This window comes from Phocoena sinus, chromosome 1, assembly GCF_008692025.1.
Source record: "Phocoena sinus isolate mPhoSin1 chromosome 1, mPhoSin1.pri, whole genome shotgun sequence".
NCBI lineage: Eukaryota > Metazoa > Chordata > Mammalia > Artiodactyla > Phocoenidae > Phocoena > Phocoena sinus.
In genome coordinates, this window is record NC_045763.1 from 12,854,444 (window position 1) to 12,877,461 (window position 23,018).

Sequence of the window (23,018 nt, forward strand, 5' to 3'; positions counted from 1 at the left end):
TTGCCCAGTGTCATCAGCTGGTGAATGGGAAAGCTGGGAACAAGCCCCAGGTCCTGCGTGACACCAATTCTATGCTTGTCCCCATCGTAGTCACCCCCAATGGTGGCTCAGTTCTGGAGGCCTGGCCCCCTCTTCAAGGACAAGGACTCCTCCTTCTGGCACCTTCACATCCCACTGCAGCAAGTACAAGGAACAGGCTTGCTTTTTTGTTAATAAAGTAGAATAACATTTATTTATTAACATTTTTATTATACATGCTGTATTTGTGGGAAATCGAGACCTTCGAAGGAACTCAGATTAGATACAAATTACGTTCAGCTGAGCTGGTTACAGTCATGTTTAGCATGGGAACACTTAGGCTGAAGCTTTCTTTTCCTTATAGGTTGCCATCATTTTCTTGATTTCAGCAATAGCTTTCCCTGGATTCAGCCCCTTGAAAAAAGAGAAGAGAAGCAATACCAAATGGTAAGTGAAACTGAATGGAAGAACCCCATGACCTTGGGCGACCCAGGACCTCCTGACCTAGCTGGTCAAAGCACGGTGATTACAAACCAAGTCCTTTAATACCCAGGGGTTTGGGCTAAGAGTTCTCTTCTGTTTCCACTCTTAGACGTTTGAAAACGGCCAGCTCTCTCTGGCAGGAGCCCTGTCTCACTGAATTCCTGCTGGTGAGGCTCACTGTGGCACGTCAACAAGCCCAAGGAAGAGTCATCTCTTCTATGACTACAGTGTCAAAATTAGCCCGTTATCTCTAAAGGTTTCACATCATTACCAGTATCATTCAATCATCATCACCAGAAATCTGCATCTGCAAGCCCTCAAAGGTATGTGGGAGAAAGGAGCCTCTGTTAACCTTCCTAAGCACCACTGGTGAAGTGGCCCACAACACAGGATTAGCTGCAGTTGGCCTCACAGCTGTAACATCTGTCCCGCACGAGGTATGGCGATTAAACCCACTGGGGCCAGTCTCGCAGAAGCAGGAAGTGAGATCACCAAATATTTGGTAAAATTAGACGAGCACTCATCTGAGGCTAGTGACGGGTGCCCTCGTTCAATTCAATTCAATTATTTATTGTATGTGGGTGGCTCTGCGCTGAGCGGCATGCGGAATCTTAGTTCCCGTGCGCCCCTGCAGTGGAAGCGTGGCGTCTTAACCACTGGACCGCCAGGGAAGTCCTGGGTCCCCTCATTTTAGAAGGACAACTTTAACTCTGAAATTAAAGTGTGGAAAGAAAGAAAAAGAAAAAAGATCTTCAGAGAGACAGAAAGGGAAAGAGAAGACACTCCTTAAAAGACTGATATGGAAGGATCCCCGAAATGTGTTAAGTGAGAAAAGGTAGACACTGTGACAAAGGACACGTGGAACATTTGCGTGTAGCACAAACTACCCCTGGAAGGACACACAGGAAGCTGATAACACCACCAGGGAGGGGGCTGGGGAAGGAGGAAGGCCCTCCACAGTACTTCCTTTTGAACGCTGAGCCTGCCCCATCAAAAGGAATTTAGAGTCAGTAAACAGACTGTACCCAGTCCCAGCGCAGGAAGGAGGCACTGGGAGGCGGGGGGCCTGCTTCTAGGCCTGCCCTGCCCCCAACCTGAGAGTGACCTTGGCAAGATGCCCCCACCCCCAACTCCCGCTCATGGGCTCAGCTTCCGAACCTGTAAAAGGGGCTGCACTTGACGATTTTTGAGGTCCCTTCTAGTTCAAACAATCTGGGCCTATGTCTAGCCTCACAGCCCCAGTGTCCACCCCTGCTTTACTGAAGGGGAGGGCAGGACACAGAGAAGTCCGTCCTCGGTTGTCTGGTCTGTCTGCTGTCCTCTGCGATGCAAACATTCACGCCTAGGAGCGCACCGCAGGATCCCCTGCGGAGACTTTGAAGAAATACACAAGCCAGGCCCCAGCCTTGGAGAGGCTGTCTTCTGACTGACCGGCTCAAACGAACAGAAGGTCCCATTGAGTGCTTACTGTGTGCCAGGCACTGTCCTAAGCACTTCAGGGGCATGACTTGCCTCAGAAGCCACAAGCCTCGCTGAGCAGAGCCTGGGTAGCAACGCAGGCAGCAGGATGCGGGGCCTGAGCTCTCCCTCACTGCTCGGGACCCCACCAGGCCCCAGGCCCACCCCAATGCCGATGGCACATGAGAAGCATCTGGCAGGGGAAGGGGGGCCCTTGAAACGCTGTGGAATTACCCAGTCTGGATTTCACGTTTGTTAAGATGTGCTGCCCTTTCTTTCTTTTTTAAGCTGCTAACTGGTCGTGCTAGAGTTTTCCACCCCGCTGCCTGCTTACTCACTGCACCTTTAAAATGAAATTGCTCTGCCCACAGTCTCTGCTCCAAGGGCAGCCCTGGCTGTTCCCCGCCCACCGACCGGACCAGGGCTGGCACCTGACGGTAGCTGGCCGGCCAGCTCTGACCGTGCGTGGGCTGCGCCGTGGAAAGCTAAGCTGGGCCAAGGAGACTCCCTCCGAGGAATGTGAGCTGAGAAATGCTGAGAGAAGCCAGGCAGATGCTGAAGCCGCAGGCAGGGTGAGTATGAACAGGAAGCAGGAAGTATGAACAGGAAGAGGGAGTGAAAGCTAAGCAAGCAGGAGCCCCGAGACTGAGGAAAGACACGCAGAGGAGAAAGCACAGGCTGGCTGCCAGGGAGCCGAGCGGACCGGCAGCCATGTTGTCACACAGAGACCTCGGGGCCCGGAGAGGGAATGTAGCCCTCACAGCTGCCTGTGCTCAGACGTCTTTCCTCCCGTGGTTCCCACAAAGTCAGGGCAAACCCAGGTTCCTGTTCACGGGTTCTCGTGGCATCCTTGACTCCCACCAGGCCCGTGTGAACCCGACTTGAAAACCCTTCTCAAGGGGGCCTGAGTGAGCCTGTGCCCCGCAACTAAGCGCCAACACCCCCAGGCTCCCACGGAGGGGAGAGTGCTCTCTGCTCCCCGCCGAGCACACGTCAGTGCTGGGCCGTGCGGGGGGCCGCAGCCGCGTACCTTGGGACAGGAATTCGTGCAGTTCATGATGGTGTGGCAGCGGTAGAGAGAGAACGGGTCCTGCAGCTTGGCCAGGCGCTCCTCTGTGAAGTCGTCTCTGGAGTCGATCATCCAGCGATAGGCCTGGGGGAACCGGGGACTGGTGGGCTGAGCTGTCACCTTAACTGGCCAGAGCAGCCCTCTGGTTCAACTCAAAGCTCCAGGCGCGCCGAGGAACAGGAATTCTCCGCTTGGAAGCCATCTCCACACTTTACTTGTTGCCATCTTTCAAGGAAAGCCTCCCAACCCTTTGTAACATCTCTTGATCACCTTGACTAATGAGCCGCACCGACCTTTGAACCACATGCCCCTGGTCGCTGGTGCTTAATAATATACCATCGAGCATCACCTTCTACTGACTTCGCGCTGCTCATTAGCTTCCTCCCTAGAACATGAACGAGCGAAGGCAGGGACGGTGTCCTCGACTCTCTTTAATTGCCTTCAGAGCACCTACCCACTGCCTTTGGGTGAACTGGTAACAGACCTGCACAGAGAGAACACTGGTTCTACTTATTGCTTCTTTTGATTAGCACACCCATCCCAGAAGCCTGAGATCAGCCAGCTGAAAACCGATTAAGCTCCTGGTCACCGGGCCGGCTCCAGCAGTGTTACCGACACCACTTTTACATTTCCCAACAACTCAGATCACTGGTCCAAGCGCCAGCTACAAATGTACCTCATTACTCAATCTTCAATTTGGCCAGGAATCAATCAGTACTGCTAACGGGTCACACAACCACAGAACTTCTCTTTTTGTGGGAAAATGAGAAACAAGAAGTTTCTTTGAGTTGCTTCAGAGTCTGTGAAGAGCACTGGCCACAAATCTAAAAAGTATGAGCTTTCTGGGAACAAAGACAGTGACTCTGTCTGCAGTGAACTACACATATAGTGAAAGACGATGAAAAACAATACTGCTTTCTTTCCAAGCAACCCCTAAGCCCAGTACTGCAGGCTTTCACTAGCCTGGAAACAATTTCCAACCTCGCAGCTGGGTAACTGCTCCTCAACGAAATTTCTCTCTCCCCTGCTTCCACGTTAAAAATCCCGTGAGAGGGAGATGGGGAGCCTTCTGACAGACGCGGTCCGGGGAAAGCGGGCAGGTGGGCGGGGAAGAGCCAGCAGCACAGGAAACATCTGAAACATCTGCAAGGCCTGGTGCGCCAACCCGCAGCCACCGCCCCTTGGCGTGACCCTCACCACACTAAATGAAGGCATTCTGCAGATGAAGCCCCAGGTCTACCGAAAGCCAAGTGAAGGTGATGCAACCAATCACCGTTTGTAATGGATGCCAAAGAAGGAAGCCATCGCCCCTCAGAACGTCGGTGTCCATTTCTCTTACAGTAACGGAGGAGCGCCTTACCTGCATAAGAACCGCGGGTCCCAAGTACTTGTCTCCATTCCACCAGTAGCTCGGGCAGCTGGTGCTGCAGCAGGCGCAGAGAATGCACTCATAGAGCCCGTCCTGTGCGGGGAGAAAGGGCAGTCAGGAGCCCACCAGGGAAGGGATGGCCGTGTTCTGAGCCGATTAAATGCGAGGTCTGGGGTCAGTGCACGAACGAAGTGCCTACTCGCACGTGAGTTTTCTTGGCAAAATCCTAGGAGTGGTTTGCAGAGATTTGTCAGATTCATAAAAGAGATCTTGGAATTGAAATTTAGACATTTGCCGGATTAGAGCCCAGAGTTCTTAAGTCCAAGTACAGTGTATTCATCCTTTAATAAATAACCCCTCACTTATCTTAAAACAAAAACATGAAAAGAACTTGCCACCTCGAATGCAGTCTAGCAGAAATTAAAAAGGCCCTGAGTGCTGAGGCATCTAGAGTCTACAGCAGCCTCCGCCCTGGCTCAGCAGACACCTCAAGTTTTCGATAGGAACAGCAACATTATCCTAAACAGCCAACCAGCACCGAGCACCACGTGCCTTACTGACTACCTCATTTGATTGTCACAATAATCCTGGGTGAGTGCTATGAGACTCCCGTTTTACAGGTGAGGAACTGAGGCTCAGAGAAGTTAGGTCACGTGCCGAGGGTCACACAGCTGCAAAGAGCAGAGCTGGGATGGGCCCCCAGGCGGCCTGACTCTGGAATCCCTCCTCTAACACTGCCACACTGACTCAACACGCCCAACCAGTTCTAATTGGACTTTCTGATTTGGGGAACAACAGAAACTGATTAAAAATGGCAAAACAGGAGGGCACGCTGACATCTGAAGTGACAGCTGAAAACAGATGACACAGAGTTGATGGTCATGATTGTAACCAAGAGTCTTCAACAAAATTTATGTTCTGTTCAGGCAGCTGGTGAGAGCGTAAACTGGCTCCACTGTCTAGAAAGCATAAGGTCACAGGATCAAGAGCCTTCACGATAGTCATATTCTTTACTTATAAAAGGGTAGTTGTCGATAGAGATTACCTTTGGGTGGTGGAATTATAGATTATTTGAAAATTAGTTCTCTTTTCCAATTGCCTATAATGAGCATTATGGCTTTTAAAATCATGAAAAAAAGTTAGGTTCAGCAATATTAATTTGAAGAAGTGAAAAATGCGAAATAAGCAAATGTTTGGTATTTAAATGAGTGAATTTTGACTACCTAGAAAACATGCTCAGGGGAACCCTCCAATCCCTAAAAATAGTACATCAAGGAGATGTTTACAAGCTACAAGCTTTCCTACCTGAGGACTGTGAGATGACAAGCTGGGCCAGGGTGGCCAGTTCCAACCTGGACCCTGGGGTGCGTCAGACTCCCTGGAGTTAGAAACTGGGGCAGAGCTATGTCCTGAGAACAAGAAACTCTTGGAAGAGAAGGCAGCTGCTTGCTCTGAATTACAACATCACCACGCTGACCCTCAACATCTCGATGACGACAGAGCTGGGCATTCTTACCAGGACTTTCCTTTCTTAATATTTTATGGGGAAGAGGAGAGGGGCTACATGTTCCCCCAGACCTAAAAGGCAGAATTCATTTCTTCATTCACACAACTCGTATTTGTTGATAAGACAGCACATGCCAGGATCCAGAAAGGGGTATAAGACACAGCCCCTGCCCTTGAGGTGCGCTCAGTCTGCTAACGGACTGTCATGTAAACGAATGAAGTGGTGACCCTGAGACAGCACGAGTCCTTCCCTCGTGTAGGCATGATGTTGGGACCTATCTCCATCTGGTCCCCTTCCCACTTCTTCCAAAGGACACCAAGTGTGCAGGGGGTGAGTGTGCGTGCCTCCTTCTTAGAGGAGGTAGAAGTGTACACGAGAAAGAGACTACAAGCTCGCTAATAACCCCTTCACTTGCAGAGACTTCATAGCCTGTACCCAGGGGTAGCAACTCCAAGAGTGAGTGGGCCTGTCACAAGCCCACACCGCGTCACTAGACGTGTGGTGTCAGGAAAGCACCAAGTTCTAGTTCCAATTTTGCTATCGGCTTCTCTCACTCCCATCTGCAAACAGGGTGGTGGCAGCAGGACCGCAAACAGCCGGCATGTGTTTTATTTGCCCACAGGGTTAAAGAGTAACTGATTTAGCTGTCAACTTTTCAAAACCTGGCGATCGACATCCTGGTTTCTTTTGAAAAAGACAAACGTCTGGCAACACGGTAGCAGTGAGCCCCTCTAGGCAGAGCACTCCAGGGCCTTGGTCCTCTCTGCGCCCTTCAGAGGTTCTCACTACCCACCTGGCCCCGACAGGATGGGTGTCCAACCCTTGGACAGATGGTTCTCAAGTTCCTTTCCAGAAGACGCTGAATGTGCTGCATGACCCCATGCTGTGCCCCCAGCCCCTCTGCCCCTAAGCCCCACTTCCTGACAAACATCTCTGCAACAAAATTCCTCAAGTCAAGACAATGAACAGGGACTAATGACCAGTTTCTCACGATCTTCTATGGACTGCAGATACTGCTCCTTGCCTTCCTGGGATTCATCCTTCTTCTTTAAATAAGGCTCAATGGACTTGTACTGGGCATAGAAGTTGCTCAAATCCTGAGGTTAAGAGGAAGAAGAAGAAATGGGTCAGATTCCACCACCACTCCTTAGCTTTCCTACTTATCCCATTTTTGGGACACCGCCCACTTTCCTGCCCTGTGACAGGCAGTAGTCAGACTCTCCTCCCTTGGCATGGATACATGCAAAGGTCACGAAAGGAGAAGTGGTCACATGTAAGCGTGGTTAGGGAATTTCTCCTTCACCCACTTGGGAAACTTTCCAATCCCACAGTCCTTTCTCCCCAGATGCCCTTGAGAACACCCAGCCAGGGAAAGGGAAGGTGGTCAAATATAGGGAGGTAGACATGAAAACACATAAGAACGGCTGCATTCCCAACTGGTATTTGCCACATGAACTCTTTGTTGTTATGGCCAAATTCTTCATTTCTGAAACTGTTCCAGGTCTAAAATTCTGTGCCCTGTTATTCCCAAACAGTCCTCACCAAATGAGCTGCTGGATGACCTTCTAGGCCATTTATCTTCTGCCATTCAAATTCCTTAACTGAACTCAAGACAGGAAAAAACCCTGCCCTGAAGAACTATAGCACAACACACATACCTCCTGCCCCCCTTAAAAAAAAAAAAGCGGGCGGGAGGTGCTGGGGAGGTGGGGAGACACACACACACACGGGCAGGAACTCACAGGAACAAGATCCTTTATCACATACATATGTGGAAGAGGGTAGATTTTTGAAACTTTGTTGAGGTTGATGTCAATCCTTCGGGTACAAGCTAGAGTGTTGCCTCCATTGATGTTCATGGCACAGGAGCCGCAGATGCCTGAGACACAGCACAGTTAACACTCCCCTGCCCAGCTGCAGGCAGCCCAGCTGCAATTCCCCCTTCCCGACTGTCCTTACTCTACCAGCAGGAGTAGCACTGACATGGAATACACCTGTGCAGAGGTGCCCGCTGCCTTTTCTCCTTCCCATTCTTCTTAGAATGTAGATCTAACGGCTGTAGTTCCAAAAACCGTGTTGTGAAACCAGGAGGCAACCCTGAGGTTGGAAGCTATCTGCTCAGGATGGCACTGGAACACAGACGAGCCTGGGGTGCTGCTGGCATCACGGAGGGCCCACACCAGTCCTAGTTCCTTGCTTCATGTATTTTGAGAGAAAAACCAGTTTTTTGTTTTTTTTTTTAAAGTCACTGTTATTTGAACTCAAACTCTAGTTTTCTTAAACTTTTTTTTTTTTGGCCGCACCACAAGGCTAGTGGGATCTTAGTTCCCTGACCAGGGATTGAATGCAGGCCCACGGCAGTGAAAGCGCAGAGTCCTAACCACTGGACCGCCAGGGAATTCCCTGGACTCAAACTCTTAACAGATATAACACCCCAAAATAAATCAACACTGTCTTGGTCATCTTAAAGTTGAGGCCTGGATACAGATTGTCCAGAGACAGATCTCATTCTATTGTCTCCACAAAGTCTACACTGGGGACATGAAACCCACAAAAGCTGCCTTAGCACTGACTTTTCAAGGAGGATGAGCTCATGTGAAACCAAACCAAAGTAAGCAAAATAAGGTGCTGACCAAGGACCCTGAAACGAGAATTTTCTTAGCCTGGACTCACTTCCTGTGTATGGAATTTCCTAGGTATTTCAGAGTTACAAATGACTATGCCCTCTAAGCCCCTGCTACCACTTCTTCTGAAGCTGTTTTTTGAAAGTAGTTAGGCCGGAGAAATGTGGTTACTTGTGAAACTTGGACTGGGTTATCACTTTCTCTCCCTCTCCCGTTAATCTTAATAAAAGTATAATAGGACACAAATATCCACTTAAGCAAACACTCCTACAGTTCCCCAAGAGATCGAATATTATCATCACAGTTCTGTGAGCCTGGCACCCAGCAGAGCAGTATGCTTTGATAAGAAATGGTATAAATACAATAGTAATAAAAATCCAAGGAGACTTCTCTTAAAAAGGCTCCCCTGGAAATTCTCTTCACAAACTACAAGGGAAACAAAAGTAGCCACAATTAATATCATTCTGCCTCATTTTTTTTTTTTGCTCACATGGGCCACACCTTGTGTTTCTTGGCTCTGAAAGAGTTTTATGGGGAAGCTTACTGAAAAGCGTCTATTTCCTGTGTTGTCAGGACTTATGTGGGAAGGCTGGTACTTAATTACAGCAGAATATTCCCTAAACAGCAGGATTCAGCCAAACTATCATACCCTTAGCATCTGCTACACTGAATCCAATCCTGTAAGATTAGCTGAATCAAAACAGATGTCTTAGAAGTAGGACTTTACATGCTTGAGATGTACGGCAGAACACAGATAAAGAGCGATGGGCCAATAGCTATAACGACTTTTTCTTTTATGGAAGGTTATTTTAGGGAGAAAGTTCGATCACAGCCCTTGGTCTTGGCCCCAGCTGCCCTGTTTTGGTTTTATCGCAGGTTTTCTGAGCCCAGCCAGTGACTGTATCACCTGAGAGTGCAATTCTGGAATCTGACAACTTTGGCTGAGTCCTGGCTCCCGACTCACCATCTCTGTGTCCTTTCAGAAGTCCCTTAACCTCCCTGGGCCTCAGTTTCTTCACATGTACGCTGAGTGTAAATGGTAACAGCACCTGTCTATCTCACGTGAAGTGCACAGAATGGAGTCTGCACAGTCTGTGTTCCATAGCCATCAGGATCAGTTAGCTGTCACAGCACCCCTTGTGATTTTTCCCACACCTGAGAACCATCTGAATGATTACTTAGGAGTTTACTTTAAATCAATTCATTTTACCTTAAATTCATATTTAAAAATCATTTCTATCACTGTTACACTGTCATTAGTAATTATATTTTTCTAGTACATAAAATCAATACATAGCTATTAAAGAGTGTCGGTACGCACACTGCCTGGACTCAGCAGCACACTGTAGGAATCGCTGTTTCCATCCAGAACATTCCTACTGACCACCTGCTCTGTGCACGTGTAATGCTGGGAGCTGGAAGGGGACGCACGGCCCCCTCGTTGGACAAGTGTTAAGTGTGCACGAGCACCAGCTAGAAATTCCCCACTACCCCCCTAAAGAAGAGCTCCGCGGTGACCAGCTAGCATATCTGAGCTGGTCCTTGAAGGATGCAGCAGCTCACAGGGACCGCCAGAAGCAGTAACCATGCAAGTGAAAGCACCTGAAGGGAAGCAAACTTAGAAACCAGAACTTATACCACAGTTCAAATTTCCAACACTTCTGCCTAAGAAAAGGAAGTGTGACTTGTGGCAAGGTCACCTGGCAGAGCACTGCAGCCATCCTCCAGGTATCCCCTGGTATCAGTTCTGGCCAGTCCAGGCTTCTTTTGGGGAACAGAACGAAAGTGTCCAAGCCTAACAACAGGGAAGAAAATGCTTACCTTCTCTGCACGATCTTCGGAAGGTCAAGGTAGAATCAATTTCATTCTTAATCTTGATTAAAGCATCCAACACCATAGGACCACAGCTGACCAAAAAAAAAGAAAAAAACTCACAAAAATAAAAGACCCAGTTGTCCTTATGTGAAGTTCAATCTCCCTACACTTTATCAAAATATGATCTGAGACAGCTGCATATATTAGCTGCTCTTCTTATCCATGGCCTTCTCAGGTCACATTCAGAATTTTTTCCATAGTTTTATTTTTGCACATTCTTACACATTTTAAGTACAGCAGAATTCTTACACATTTTAAGTGCCACACTGCATATACATTTCTAGGAAATGGAAAGCTAAAGAAGAAGAGAAATATTTAGGTTAGGAGACAACTTCCATATACTGGCAGTTTTTATTTTTTCTTCTAAAGCTCCCTGAAAAGTTTTCCCACATAATTTATTTCAAATTTTAGTTTTATTTTTTTGGACAAAAATAGTAAGTAGCTTTATATGGTTAGTTAACAGCTTCCTATCTACAAAGCACAGAGAGCAACGCCCACATCTCACAGGACTGCTGCAGGTGAATTAACATACAGGAAAATGAAACACTCAGAGCAGTGTCTGCCACATACATTCGGTCTCACTATGATTATCATCATGCAGACTGTGACTCTACGGAAATGGCTTATTTTCTCTGAGCCTCAGTCTCTTTATCTGTAAAATGGAATTATTATTTGTATCACAGGATTATTATGAAGATTAAATAAAAACATGCAACAACAAGGTCCTACCGTATAGCACAGTGAACTATATTCAATATCCTGTGATAAACTATAACGAAAAAGAATATGAAAAAGAATATATGTATGTTTAACAGAATACATGTATGTATAACTGAGTCACTTTGCTGTACAGAAGAAATTAACACAACACTGTAAATCAAATATACTTCAATAAAATTAAAAAACAAAACAAAACGTGCAATTGTTATAGCACCTGGCACAGAGAAGCGCTCAGCAAATCTACTTCCTGGTTGCCACCGCTACCTGCGCTCCTCTCAGTAATTTTCTATGAATGGGATTTAAAAAAATTTGCGCCCCCCCCCTCCAATTTCCTTTCTTTGTCTCTATTTCTTTTTTCCCCTCAGCTTTGAGATTATTGACAAATAATAGTGTGTAAATTTAAGGTGTATAACATGGTAATTTGATATATAGTGAAATGATTACCATAATAAGGTTGGTTAACATACCTGCATTATCTGTACATATTTCTACCAACAATATGCTATACCCTTTTCACTGTACCTCTGCTAACGCTGGGAATTGTAACCTTTAAAAACCTCTGCTATTCTGAGAATGGAGAAGTTATTACTGTCAGTGTTTTAATTTGAGATCTCTGAATACTACAGTGGTTGAATATTTGTCATAAATTCACGGAGGTTTCCTCACTTACCAATTATTTACTGAAAGCCTGCTCTGTACCAGGTTCTGTTCTAGGTGCTAGAGATACACCAGAGGACAAAACAGATGCAAATTCCTGCCCGCACAGAGCGTTCATTCTAGTGGACTAATTCTATAGACTCAGTCTGTCCATGTTCTTTGCCTCTTTGTTTACTGAAGTCTGGGGATTTTTTTTTTTTTTTTTCTTTTAAAGATCTGAGCCTACCATCTTCTAAAACAAAAACTCTTCTGTTTTTCTGTACTACTAACTCCCAATACTTCACTTCTGGTCACCAAATGTGTGGGTGTCTTTCCCATGCCAAGCAATTCTGCAACACCAAGTGGGGGTCCCACAGTGTAACTCAATTCTGCCACTATCAATCGGAGTGGCTCACAGAATTAAAAAAAAAAGTTTACTGACTAGATTACTGGTTTATTATAAAAGGATCAACCCTGCAACAGCCAAATGGAAGAGACACACAGAGCAAGGTATGTGGGAAGGGGAGGAGAGCTTCCATACCCTCTCCTGCAGGCCACTCTCCCAGCACCTCCTGGAGTTTACCAACCCAAGCTCTCTGAACCGTGTACTTCAAGGATTTTTATGAAGGCTTAGTTATGTAGGGATGATTGACTATACCATTGGTCTCTGGTAACTGATTCAACTTCTACCCTCTCTCCCCTCCTGGGAGGTCAGGGGATGGGGCTGAAAGTTCCAGCCCTCTAATCACACGGTTGGATTCCCTAGCAACCAGCCCCCATCCAGTGGTTATCTAGGGGCTTTTTAAGAAATCATCGCATTAATATAAACTCAGGTGTGGTTGAAAGGGGCTTGTTATGAATAACAAAAGATACCCATTTCACCTTTATTATTTTCTGAAGCTATTTCAGGAACTGGGAACGAAAATAAAATATAACAAAAGATGACCCTATAGTTCTTATTCTTTAGGATTACAAGGCTTTTAGAAGACAGAAACCCAAGACCAAATATATACCACAGCATCACACATCTAATACATCTGTTGCTAATCTTGCTCCCACCCTCAACCAGCAAGTGGCTATCTGACTTCTGATTTTGGTAATCAAATTTTTTTTTTCACTTTTATTTTTTTTTAAAGGCCGCTCCACGCAGCATGTGGGATCCTAGTTCCCCGACCAGGGATCAGACCCGTGCTGCCTGCACTGGCAGTGCAGAGTCTTAACCACTGGACCCCCAGGGAAACCCCCAGTAATCAAAATTTTCAAACACACATAAAATTTAAATGTTTACATTGTTAAAAGCTGACCACTTTTCCCCTTATGATACTATCCTCTTTTAAGTCTAAAAGACCACACTCCTTCCTGAGGTTTGACGAATATTTTGAATTTTCTTCCATTTTAAAATTATTTCCCCCAAGTTGCAAAAATTGCTAATCAACTGCCCCAAATCACTGACTGACTAAACCCTCTTTTGCTTCTGATTTGTGATACTCCCCCTCCAACCGCCCCATTCTATACTAGAATTTTATATATAATGTAGTCTATTTTGGAACTCTTTTTTTTTTTTTTCTTTTTTTTGGCCATGCCACGTGGCTTGCGGGATCTTAGTTCCCTGACCAGGGATTGAACATGGGCCCTCGACAGTGAAATCATGGAGTCCTAACCACTGGACTGGCAAGGAATTCCCTAGAACTTTTTTTATTCTAATGATCTGTCTATTCTTGTCCTGGCATGTTTTAAGTTATGTACATCAATTCTATTTATTCGTTTTCTTTAAGTTACAAAAGCTAGTATTTGCATTTTATAAAAATTTCAAATATAAATAGCTAAAAAGCTAAAGCTCGTCCTTTAAACTGTCTCATGCTAAATTTCATAATAGGTAGGCAATATGGAGAGTTTGGTATAAATTTTCTCAGACTTAAAAAAATGCAATATATATAGATGATAGTATCTTGCTTTTTTCATTCAAAACAACTCGGCCAAGGGACTGTAATTACGTAACCATTTTCCTATGGAAGAACACTTAGGTTGCTTAAAATCCTTCCCTGTTACACACAATGCTGCAAACAACATTTTGGTACGTAGAAATCGCTTGTTCTGGTTATTCTTTGTCCCTTGCATTTCCAGATGAATTTTAGGATCAGCTCGTCAATTTCTGCAAAAAAACGCTGCTGGGGTTTGAGAGTGATTACAGCGAATGTGTATATAAACTTGGGGGTGCACTGCCACCTTAAAAATATTAAGGCTTCCAACCCAGAAACATGAAATATCTTTCCATTTATTTAGGTCTTTGTTAGTTTCTTTCAACAATGTTCTATAGTTTTCAGTCTTGCATTCCTTTTGCCAAGTTTGTTCCTATTTTATTCTTTTTGATGTTACTGTAAATGGAATCATTTTCTTATTTTAGGATTGTTCATTGCTGGTGTACAGAAATACAATTGATTTTTATATACTTATCTTGTATCCTACAACTTTGCTGAATTAATTTATTGATTCTAATAATTTTTTGGTGTGAATTTGTTAGGATTTTCTATATACAAGGTCATGTGATCTGTGAAAAGAAAAGAGTTTCCTTCTTACTTTCCAATTTCCTTTCTTCCTTTTTGTTGCCTAATTTCCCTGGTTAAAACCTTAAAATTCTGAATGGTTGATGCTAGTATAAAAAAATTATTTTTGCATATTGACCTTGTATCCTGCAACCTTGCTAAATTTACTTAGTATGTTCTTGTAGTTTTGTAGATTCCTTGGATCCTTGGAATTTTATACGTAAACAATCAAGTTATTTGTGACTACAGACAATTTAATGCCCTCCTTTTCGATCTTCATGTCTTTTCTTTCATTTGCCTTTAATGCACTAGTTAGAATGTACAGTAAAATGCTGAATAGAAGTGGAGAGTGGACATCTTTGTTTTGTTCCAGGTCTTATGGATAAAGCATTCGATATTTCACAATTAAGCATGTTGTTAGCTGTAGCTTTTTCCATACATAGTCTTTTTTTAAAAAAAAGATTTGTTTTTATTTATTTATTTACCTATCTGTCTATCTTGGCTGTGCCGGGTCTTAGCTGTGGCATGCATGCAGGATCTAGTTCCTTAGCCAGGGATTGAACCCAGGCCCCCTGCATTGGGAGCGTGGAGTCTTACCCACTGGACCTCCAGGGAAGTCCCTAGATACTCTTTATCTGGTTGAGGAAGTTTCCTTCTTTTTCAGATTTGCAGAGTTATGGCTTTTCTCCTTTATCCTTTATATGATGAATTACAATGATTGATTTTCCAGTGTTAAGCCAACTTCATATTCCTGAGATAAACTGAAACTTGGTCATTAAGTCATTATCCCTTTTTATAGATTGCTAGATTTGAATTGCTAAAATTTCTTGAGGATTTTTGTGTCTATGTTCACGAACGATACCAATTTGTAATTTTCGTTTCTGTAATGTCTTTGTTAGATTTTGGTATCAGGTTATGATGGCCTCATAAAATGAACTAGGAAATGAATATTCCTTGTTTATTTTCTGAAAGAATATTTGTGTTAGGTTTTTCTTAAATGTGTGATATGATTCACCAGTGAAGCCACCTGGGCCTGGAGTTTTCTGTGTGAAAATGTTTTTGATAACACATTTAATTTCTGTAACATAAAACTATTCATATTTTCTATTTCATCTTATGTCAATCTGGTAAGTTGTATTTTTTCAAGGAATTTGTCCATTTCATCAATTATTGAATTTGTCATAAAGTTATTCATAATACTCTCTTGGTATCATTTTAATATCCATAGGCTCTCTTTCCATCTTGATACTGGGATTTTGTTTTCTCTTATTTTTCTCCAGTCTGGCTAGGAGATGATCAAATTTGTTTCCAAAAAAACCAACTTCTGGTTTTATTTTTTTCTACCAGCTGTCTTACCCCCAGCCCCCATCCTATTTGCTCTTATTTTTATTATTTCATTTTTCTACTTGCTTTTGGTTTACCTTGCTCTTACTTTTCTGCCTTCTTAGGGTAGAATCTTAGATCACTGATTCTAAACCTTTTTTCTTTTAATGTATGCATTTGAAGCTATAATTTTCCCCATAAGCACTGCTTTAGATGCATCTTGCATATTTTGAAATGCTATATTTTCATTATCATTTAGTTCAATATCTTCTCTAATTTCCCTTGAGATTTCTGCTTTGATACCTAAAATATCTTGCTGTTACTGCTTTAAATTTTAATTCTACTGTGATCAGAGATTATACCCTGTAAGATTCCAACTTTCTGAAATTTATTGAAATTTGTTTTATGGCCCAGTATCTTAGTGAATGTAGCATTGTGCACTTAAAAAGAATGTGTATTTCATAATCACATTTATGATTATTATGTCTTCCTGATAAAATGATCCCCTTATCATTATGAAATGTTCCCTCATTTCCAGTAGTGTTCTTTGCCTTGTAGTCTACTTTATCTGATACTACCATAGCCACTCTTTTTTATGTTTAATGCAGATTGCATGTATATTGTTTTCCACTCTTTCACTTTCAACCTATCTGTGTCTTTATATTTAAAGTGCATTTGGGGGGACTTCCCTGGCAGTACAGTGGTTAAGACTCCACACTTCCACTGCTGGGGGTGAGGGTTCGATCCCTGGTCGGAGAACTAAGATCCTGCATGCCCCACAGTGTGGCCAAAAAAATTTTTAAAGTGCATTTTTTTGTAAATAGCATGTGGTTGAGCTTTGCTTCTTTACTTATTCTGACAATCTCTGCCATTTAATTGGAGTGTTTAGTCTCTTTTCATTTGATGTACTTATTGATATGGTTGGATTTGGGTCTATCATTTTACTATCTGTCCCAACACTTTCTCCCTGTTCTCTCTTTCCTGCCTTCTTTTAAGTAGTATTTTTAGATTAAGTAAATGTTTTCAGAATTCCATTTTAGTATATATATATTTAATTTATATATTCCAATTCCATTTTAGCTATATATCTCTCTGCATTAAAAAAAATGGTTACTCTAGAATTATATGTCCTTAACTTCTCAGTCTATTTAGAGTTAATATTGTACCACTTCATGTAACAACATTCCAACCTGTATGTAAGTTATATTTTATGTAAGACAATGTTATAATTTTGTTCTGTTTTTTAAAAATGTTATTATTTATTTATTTATTTAGGCTGCACTGGGTCTTTTAGTTGCGGCATGTGGACTTCTTACTTGTGGCAGGTGAACTCTTAGTTGCGGCATGACAACTCTTAGTTGCAGCATGCACGTGGGACCTAGTTCCCCGACCAGGGATCAAACTCGGGCCCTCCGGACTGGGAGCGTGGAGTCTTACCCAATGGACCATCAGGGAAGTCCCTATGATTTTGTTTTAAACAGTCATAACTGTTTTAATAAAGTTAAGACAAAAAAATGGTTTTGTATTTATCATATATGGTGCCTTTTATTACTTTTCTAAGAGTTGAGTTTCTACCTGGCATTATTTTTCTTCAGCCTGAAAAACTTCCTTTTTCATGTGGCATAGGTCTCTGGCCCACCTGGTATTATTTTTCTTCAGCCTGAAAAACCCTCTTTCACGCAGTACAGGAAGCTATGACTCCTTTTACTTTTTGTTATCTGAAAATGTCTTAATTTCATCTTCATCTTGAAGGATCTTTTTGCTGAATACAGAATTTCAGTTGACAGAGCTTTCCTTTTAGTAACTTAGAGAAGACATTCCACTGTCTTTTGGCTTCTGTAATTTCTGACGAGTAGTAAACAATCATTCATATCCCTGCATACAATGTGTTTTTTTCTCATAGCTTTCAAGATTTTGTTTATTTTTATCTTCAGTAATTTGATTATGATGTGCTTGGGTGGTTTTCTGTGTATCTACCCTGCTTCGAGTTCACTAAGATTCTATTCTATTTATTTATCTATCTATCTATCTATCTATCTTGGGCTTGGAGTTCACTAAGATTTTTAAAAAATCTATCTATCTATCTATTTACTTATTTATGGCTGCATTAGGTCTTCGTTGCTCTGTGAGGGCTTTCTCTAGTTGCAGCGAGCGGGGGCTACTCTTCATTGTGGTGCATGGGCTTCTCATTGTGGTGGCTTCTCTTGTAGCAGAGCACAGGCTCTAGGCGTGCAGGCTTCAGTAGTTGTGGCACATGGGCTTAGTTGCTCCGCAGCATGTGGGTGGGATCTTCCTGGACCAGGGCTCGAACCCATGTCCCCTGCATTGGCAGGCGGATTCCTAACCACTGCACCACCAGGGAAGCCCTCACTAAGATTCTTAAATATGTAAATTATGTTTTTCACAAGCTTGAGAAATTCTTGGCCATTACCTTTTTTTTTTTTTTTTTTTTTTTGTGGTACATGGGCCTCTCACTGTTGTGGCCTCTCCCATTGCGGAGCACAGGCTCCGGATAAGCAGGCTCAGTGGCAATGGCTCACGGGCCCAGCTGCTCTGCAGCATGTGGGATCTTCCCGGACCGGGGCACGAACCCGTGTCCCCTGCATCAGCAGGCGGACTCTCAACCACTGCGCCACCAGGGAAGCCCGCCATTACCTTTTCAAACATATTTTTTGCCCATTCTCCTACTCCACTCTTTGTGGGACTCCCAATTACACGTGTGTTAGACCTTCTGATACTGTTTCATGGATCAATGAGGTTCTTTTTTAAACATCTTTTTTTCCTTTTTGTCTTAAGAATAGACACTTCCTAGTAATTTACTTTCAGGTTCACCAAATCTTCCTACTGTCATTTCCAATCTGCTGTTAAGCCTATCCAGTGAATTTTCTATTTCAGATATTGTGTTTTTCAGTTCCAGATTTTCCATTGGTTCTTTTTAATTATCAATAGTTTCTAACTCTGCTGAGATTTCCTATCCCATCATGAGCGTATCTTCCTTTATCTATGAACACAATTATAATTGCTTAAAATCCTTTCTGCTAGTTCCCACAACTGGGTTGCTTCAAGGCTGCTCTCCACTGATGGTCTTTTAACTTTTCACTGTTTCTTTGTATGATTAGTAATTTTGGGTTGTATGCTGGACCTTATGAATAACATGCTGTAGTAACCCTGGACTGTATCATGCTTCTCAGAAGAGTGATTTTTTTTTTTTTTTTTTACACCTTCAGAGAATGTTTCACTAGAGAATTTCAAAGCACTCCCCAGCGCCTCACTTTCTGTAACTGGACAAACACAAGACAATTTTGAAACTGTATGGCAACAAATCTCAAATGGGCTGAACCAAAGGTGGAAACTCAGGATTATTAGTGCTTCTAAGACCCACAATTTATCCTCATTGGAAAACACGCCCTATGCAACATGAAAAGTAAATTTCATATAACACATGATTTTAAACCAGGCAGTCTCAGTGGTTAAAAATAAACAAATTCGTTCATATCTATCTTAGCATTTAATATACTCAAAAATGTGAATTATTTAATAAACAAGCTAAAACATGTTCACTGTTTTTGGATTTGAAAATGTGCTGTCAATCTGAAATCACACGTTCGTTAGATCTGTATCAGGAGACAAACCATCCTGCCTTATTAGGCCTGCATGTGGCAGAGTGAGCCCTGCCCCCTCACCACTCCACCCACCCCCACAAAGAAGAGTCCAACCACAGCAGAGCCAATATAATGATTAGACGTATCAAATGTAAACATTATTTTCCCTTTAAAGTATTCTCAAAATTTGGCCAAACTCAGTATTTAATACGAAAACCCGGCCTCACAGCAGTGATGCCTGTGGGACTATTTCTGGCATTCTCTTGCCTTATCAGATCACCCATAACAAAGTCTAGAAAGAGGCCCGTTCCCTCTTTCAATTCAAAGGTTAGAACTGAAGTAAAGGCAGAGCAAGAGGAAACACACAAACACATCCTCAAACACACCCACACAAACTGCGGCAACTTTCACATCTGACATGACTGAATTTCATTCCAAGCAGGTTTTTTTTTTTTTTTTTTTTTGCATTACGCGGGCCTCTCACTGTTGTGGCCTCTCGGAGCACAGGCTCTGGACGTGCAGTCTCAGCGGCCATGGCTCACGGGCCCAGCCACTCCGCGGCATGTGGGATCTTCGCGGACCGGGGCACGAACCTGTGTCCCCTGCATCGGCAGGCGGACTCCCAACCACTGCGCCACCAGGGAAGCCCTCCAAGCAGGTTTTAATGATAGCTTTGCTATTTAGAAAATTCAAGTAAAATGCTCAAGTAAGGATGTTTCAATGCAAGAGGAAAACAGCGGCTACAATCTTAAAATTTTACTCCAAAATGGAATCAAGACAGACTCTGGCTGGTGGAGACCGGGTGGCAGGGACAGGCAGGTCCCATCCTCCCAAACCTGCACTGCTGAGAACCACAAGCTCCAGGCACTGCTAAGGGTGTTTGATCTCTACCATAAACTTAAGGTGTGATGATTTTCCCTTTTCCTCTGAGAGATCAGTTGGAGAGGACATGATGCAGGAATAAGAGTTTTACGTTTTGGGTGAGAAAGTGCTACGCTGCAGATTTGCTTAAAAAATTTGATTCTGGCATGCTTCAGGTAAAAATCATTTTTAAAGGTCAATTTTTCATTTACATATAAACAATACATCTTATTTACATATACATGACCCAATTTTCATTCAGCTTTCTTCATATGAAGTCTACATTTTAACTGGTATGTAACCGTTATATACTGTCTTTACAGAAAGACATAAGCAGTTCTGATGATAACAGTTTGTCTCCACATTGAGAACTGAATATAGTTAAAACCTCAATGAATAACAAAGATGAAGACCTAGAGTTAAATCTGTGGAGGGCTGCATCAGCTATTCAAGGAGAGAGCAGCTGCATCTAAACACAAAGCAAGGATGACTGAAGGCATGGACGACTGCTTAACGCTGCTACAGACGTGAAATTCTTATACTGGATTCATTTTTTCTTTTCTAAAAACACTGATTTTCCTAGTGATGTTTAACTTTAAAAAGTTATCTTAGTTCTTTAACCCTCAAAGAACTGCTATATTTAGGCTGCTAACCAAAAAAATAATCAAGAGCATGTACCTTTGTCCATAGTCTCCAAGGGTTAAAGTGCAGGAACTGTCTATAACCTGGTATATAAGGCACCCTATTCCACTTTTTTCTTAAAAGAAGCCTTTCCTTTGGTCTCTTGCAGTTTTTCACTGAGCCTGTCCTTTGTCTCCTCCAGCTTCTCTGTGAGGAGCTCCTTTGTCTCCTCCATCCTGTCTTGCGGATACTCCTTCATAGGAGGTGGCGTCGACATGTAGCCACAGCTGAGCAGATACTTCACAGTGAAGGAGGTCCCCCCCAGGGTCACAGTGTACCGTGTAGGCATTGCATTCTTCAACAGGGCATATGCTGTTAGTGCATTTCCACTCTGGGAATTTTTCAGAATGTTTACTACGCTGTCAGGTAACCCAGTAAGTTCTAGAAACTTTCCCATATTATCTAAATGTTTTCTTTTTTAAAAAATAAATTTATTTTTATTTATTTTATTTTTGGCTGCATTGGGTCTTTGTTGCTGTGCGCGGGCTTTCTCTAGTTGCAGCGAGAGAGGGCTACTCTTTGTTGCGGTACGCCGGCTTCTCATTGTGGTGGCTTCTCTTTGTTGCGGAGCACGGGCTCTAGGCGCACAGGCTTCAGTTGTTGTGGCACGTGGGCTCAGTAGTTATGGCTCGCGGGCTCTAGAGCACAGGCTCAGTAGTTGTGGTGCACGGGCTTAGTTGCTCCGCAGCACGTGGAATCTTCCCGGACCGGGGCTTGAAATTTTGTCCCCTGCATTGGCAGGCGGATTCTTAACCACTGTGCCACCAGGGAAGCCCTAAATGTTGTCTTAAATCGTTGGTAAGGACTAACTGATCTGTCTTGTAAAGGATCAGGTTCTTCCTTTTTTTGGAGGGAGTTCCTGGGGATGTAGCACTGGATAAGATATCCTGCTCCCACTGTTTATGGTGAAGGACCCCTGGTTGGCGTGTATGAGCAATGAATGGCTTCCTTTCCTTTGCAGCACACTGGGCAGCAGGTAAGTGCAGCCATCGTTTCCGAGGGCCCGGTACCCAAACCACTCTGGATTCCGACGTATATAAAAGTAATGGTTCCTTTATGTTTTGACAGTGTCCCCAAAGACCAGCTTTATCTGGTTCCATGCATGTCCTACATGCCAGTCGGAATACAGTCTTTGGTACATTTCATTGCATTTTGAAGAACAGAGATTGATGGATTTCAGCTTCTATAGAGACTCAGGACCTGAGGCCGCTGCCGCCGCTCCCCGCTGTGCAGCTGCTGAGTCCCCGCACCGTCCCTCCAGAGTGACAAGCCGAGCGTGGGTCAGGGTGCTGGAAGCTGCGGGCTCAGGCGACTCAGCTTCCAGCCCGCCCACCCGACACACCAGCCCCACCAGCCACCCGCTCACACCCGCTCTTGCCGGTGCCCTCAGTACGGCCTGATTGTTTTTTTTTTTTTTTTTTTTTTTGCAGTATGTGGGCCTCTCACTGTTGTGGCCTCTCCCATTGCGGAGCACAGGCTCCGGATGCGCAGGCTCAGTGGCCATGGCTCATGGGCCCATCTGCTCCGCGGCATGTGGGATCTTCCTGGACCGGGGCATGAACCCGTGTCCCCTGCATCGGCAGGCGGACTCTCAACAACTGCGCCACCAGGGAAGCCCCCTGATTGTTTTTTAAAGCAACAATTAGTATGGCTGAACTCAACATCTGGGCACAGTTCATAAACAGAATTTGGGGCTCCCCCTCTGTACTTCTTTCCAGGATTTCCCCCTCATTTTCTGGTGCTATGGTAGCTTCCAAGTATTTCATCTGGTTATTCAAGCTAGTGACCACACTAAGACTGTGGGGTTTTTTTGTTTTTGTTTTCAATAAATTTATTTTCGGCTGCATCGGGTCTTCGTTGCTTCGCGTGGTCTTCCTCTAGTTGCGGTGAGCGGGGGCTACTCTGTTGTGGTGCGCGGGCTTCTCACTGCGGTGGCTTCTCTTGTTGTGGAGCACGGGCTCTAGGCGTGTGGGCTTCAGTAGTTGTGGCTCGCAGGCTCTAGAGCGCAGGCTCAGTAGTTGTGGCGCACAGGCTTCGTTGCTCTGTGGCATGTGGGATCTTCCTGGAACAGGGCTCGAAACCATGTCCCCTGCATTGGCAGGCGGATTCTTAACCACTACGCCACCAGGGAAGTCCCTAGACTGTGATTTTTTTTTTATTGAGTTTTAGCCCTTGCACTCCCACATCAACCGGGGCTTGCCCTCAGGTAAAAAAACCATGCAAAAACCGTTTATTTATCTGAGCAGCAC

General features: G+C 44.0%; 1 protein-coding gene and 1 pseudogene across 2 annotated transcripts in view; both read right to left on the minus strand.

Moving 5' to 3' along the window:
* Nucleotides 1–210: 210 nt before the first annotated feature.
* Nucleotides 211–23,018, minus strand: part of SDHB (succinate dehydrogenase complex iron sulfur subunit B) — a 34,740-nt gene continuing 11,932 nt past the window's right edge. Inside the window, exons 3-8 of one of the 2 annotated variants that reach the window (XM_032634406.1) lie at nt 10,350–10,435; nt 7,647–7,783; nt 6,885–7,001; nt 4,389–4,490; nt 2,990–3,112; nt 211–432 (exon numbers count right to left, since the gene is read on the minus strand). In XM_032634406.1, the coding sequence (XP_032490297.1) occupies nt 355–432; nt 2,990–3,112; nt 4,389–4,490; nt 6,885–7,001; nt 7,647–7,783; nt 10,350–10,435 (643 nt within the window). In that variant the 3' untranslated portion in view covers nt 211–354. Of the gene's footprint in view, nt 433–2,989; nt 3,513–4,388; nt 4,491–6,884; nt 7,002–7,646; nt 7,784–10,349; nt 10,436–23,018 lie in introns of both variants that reach the window. The other variant, XR_004350304.1, reaches the window with a different exon arrangement.
* On the minus strand, nt 21,481–21,920 carry LOC116755255 (annotated as a pseudogene).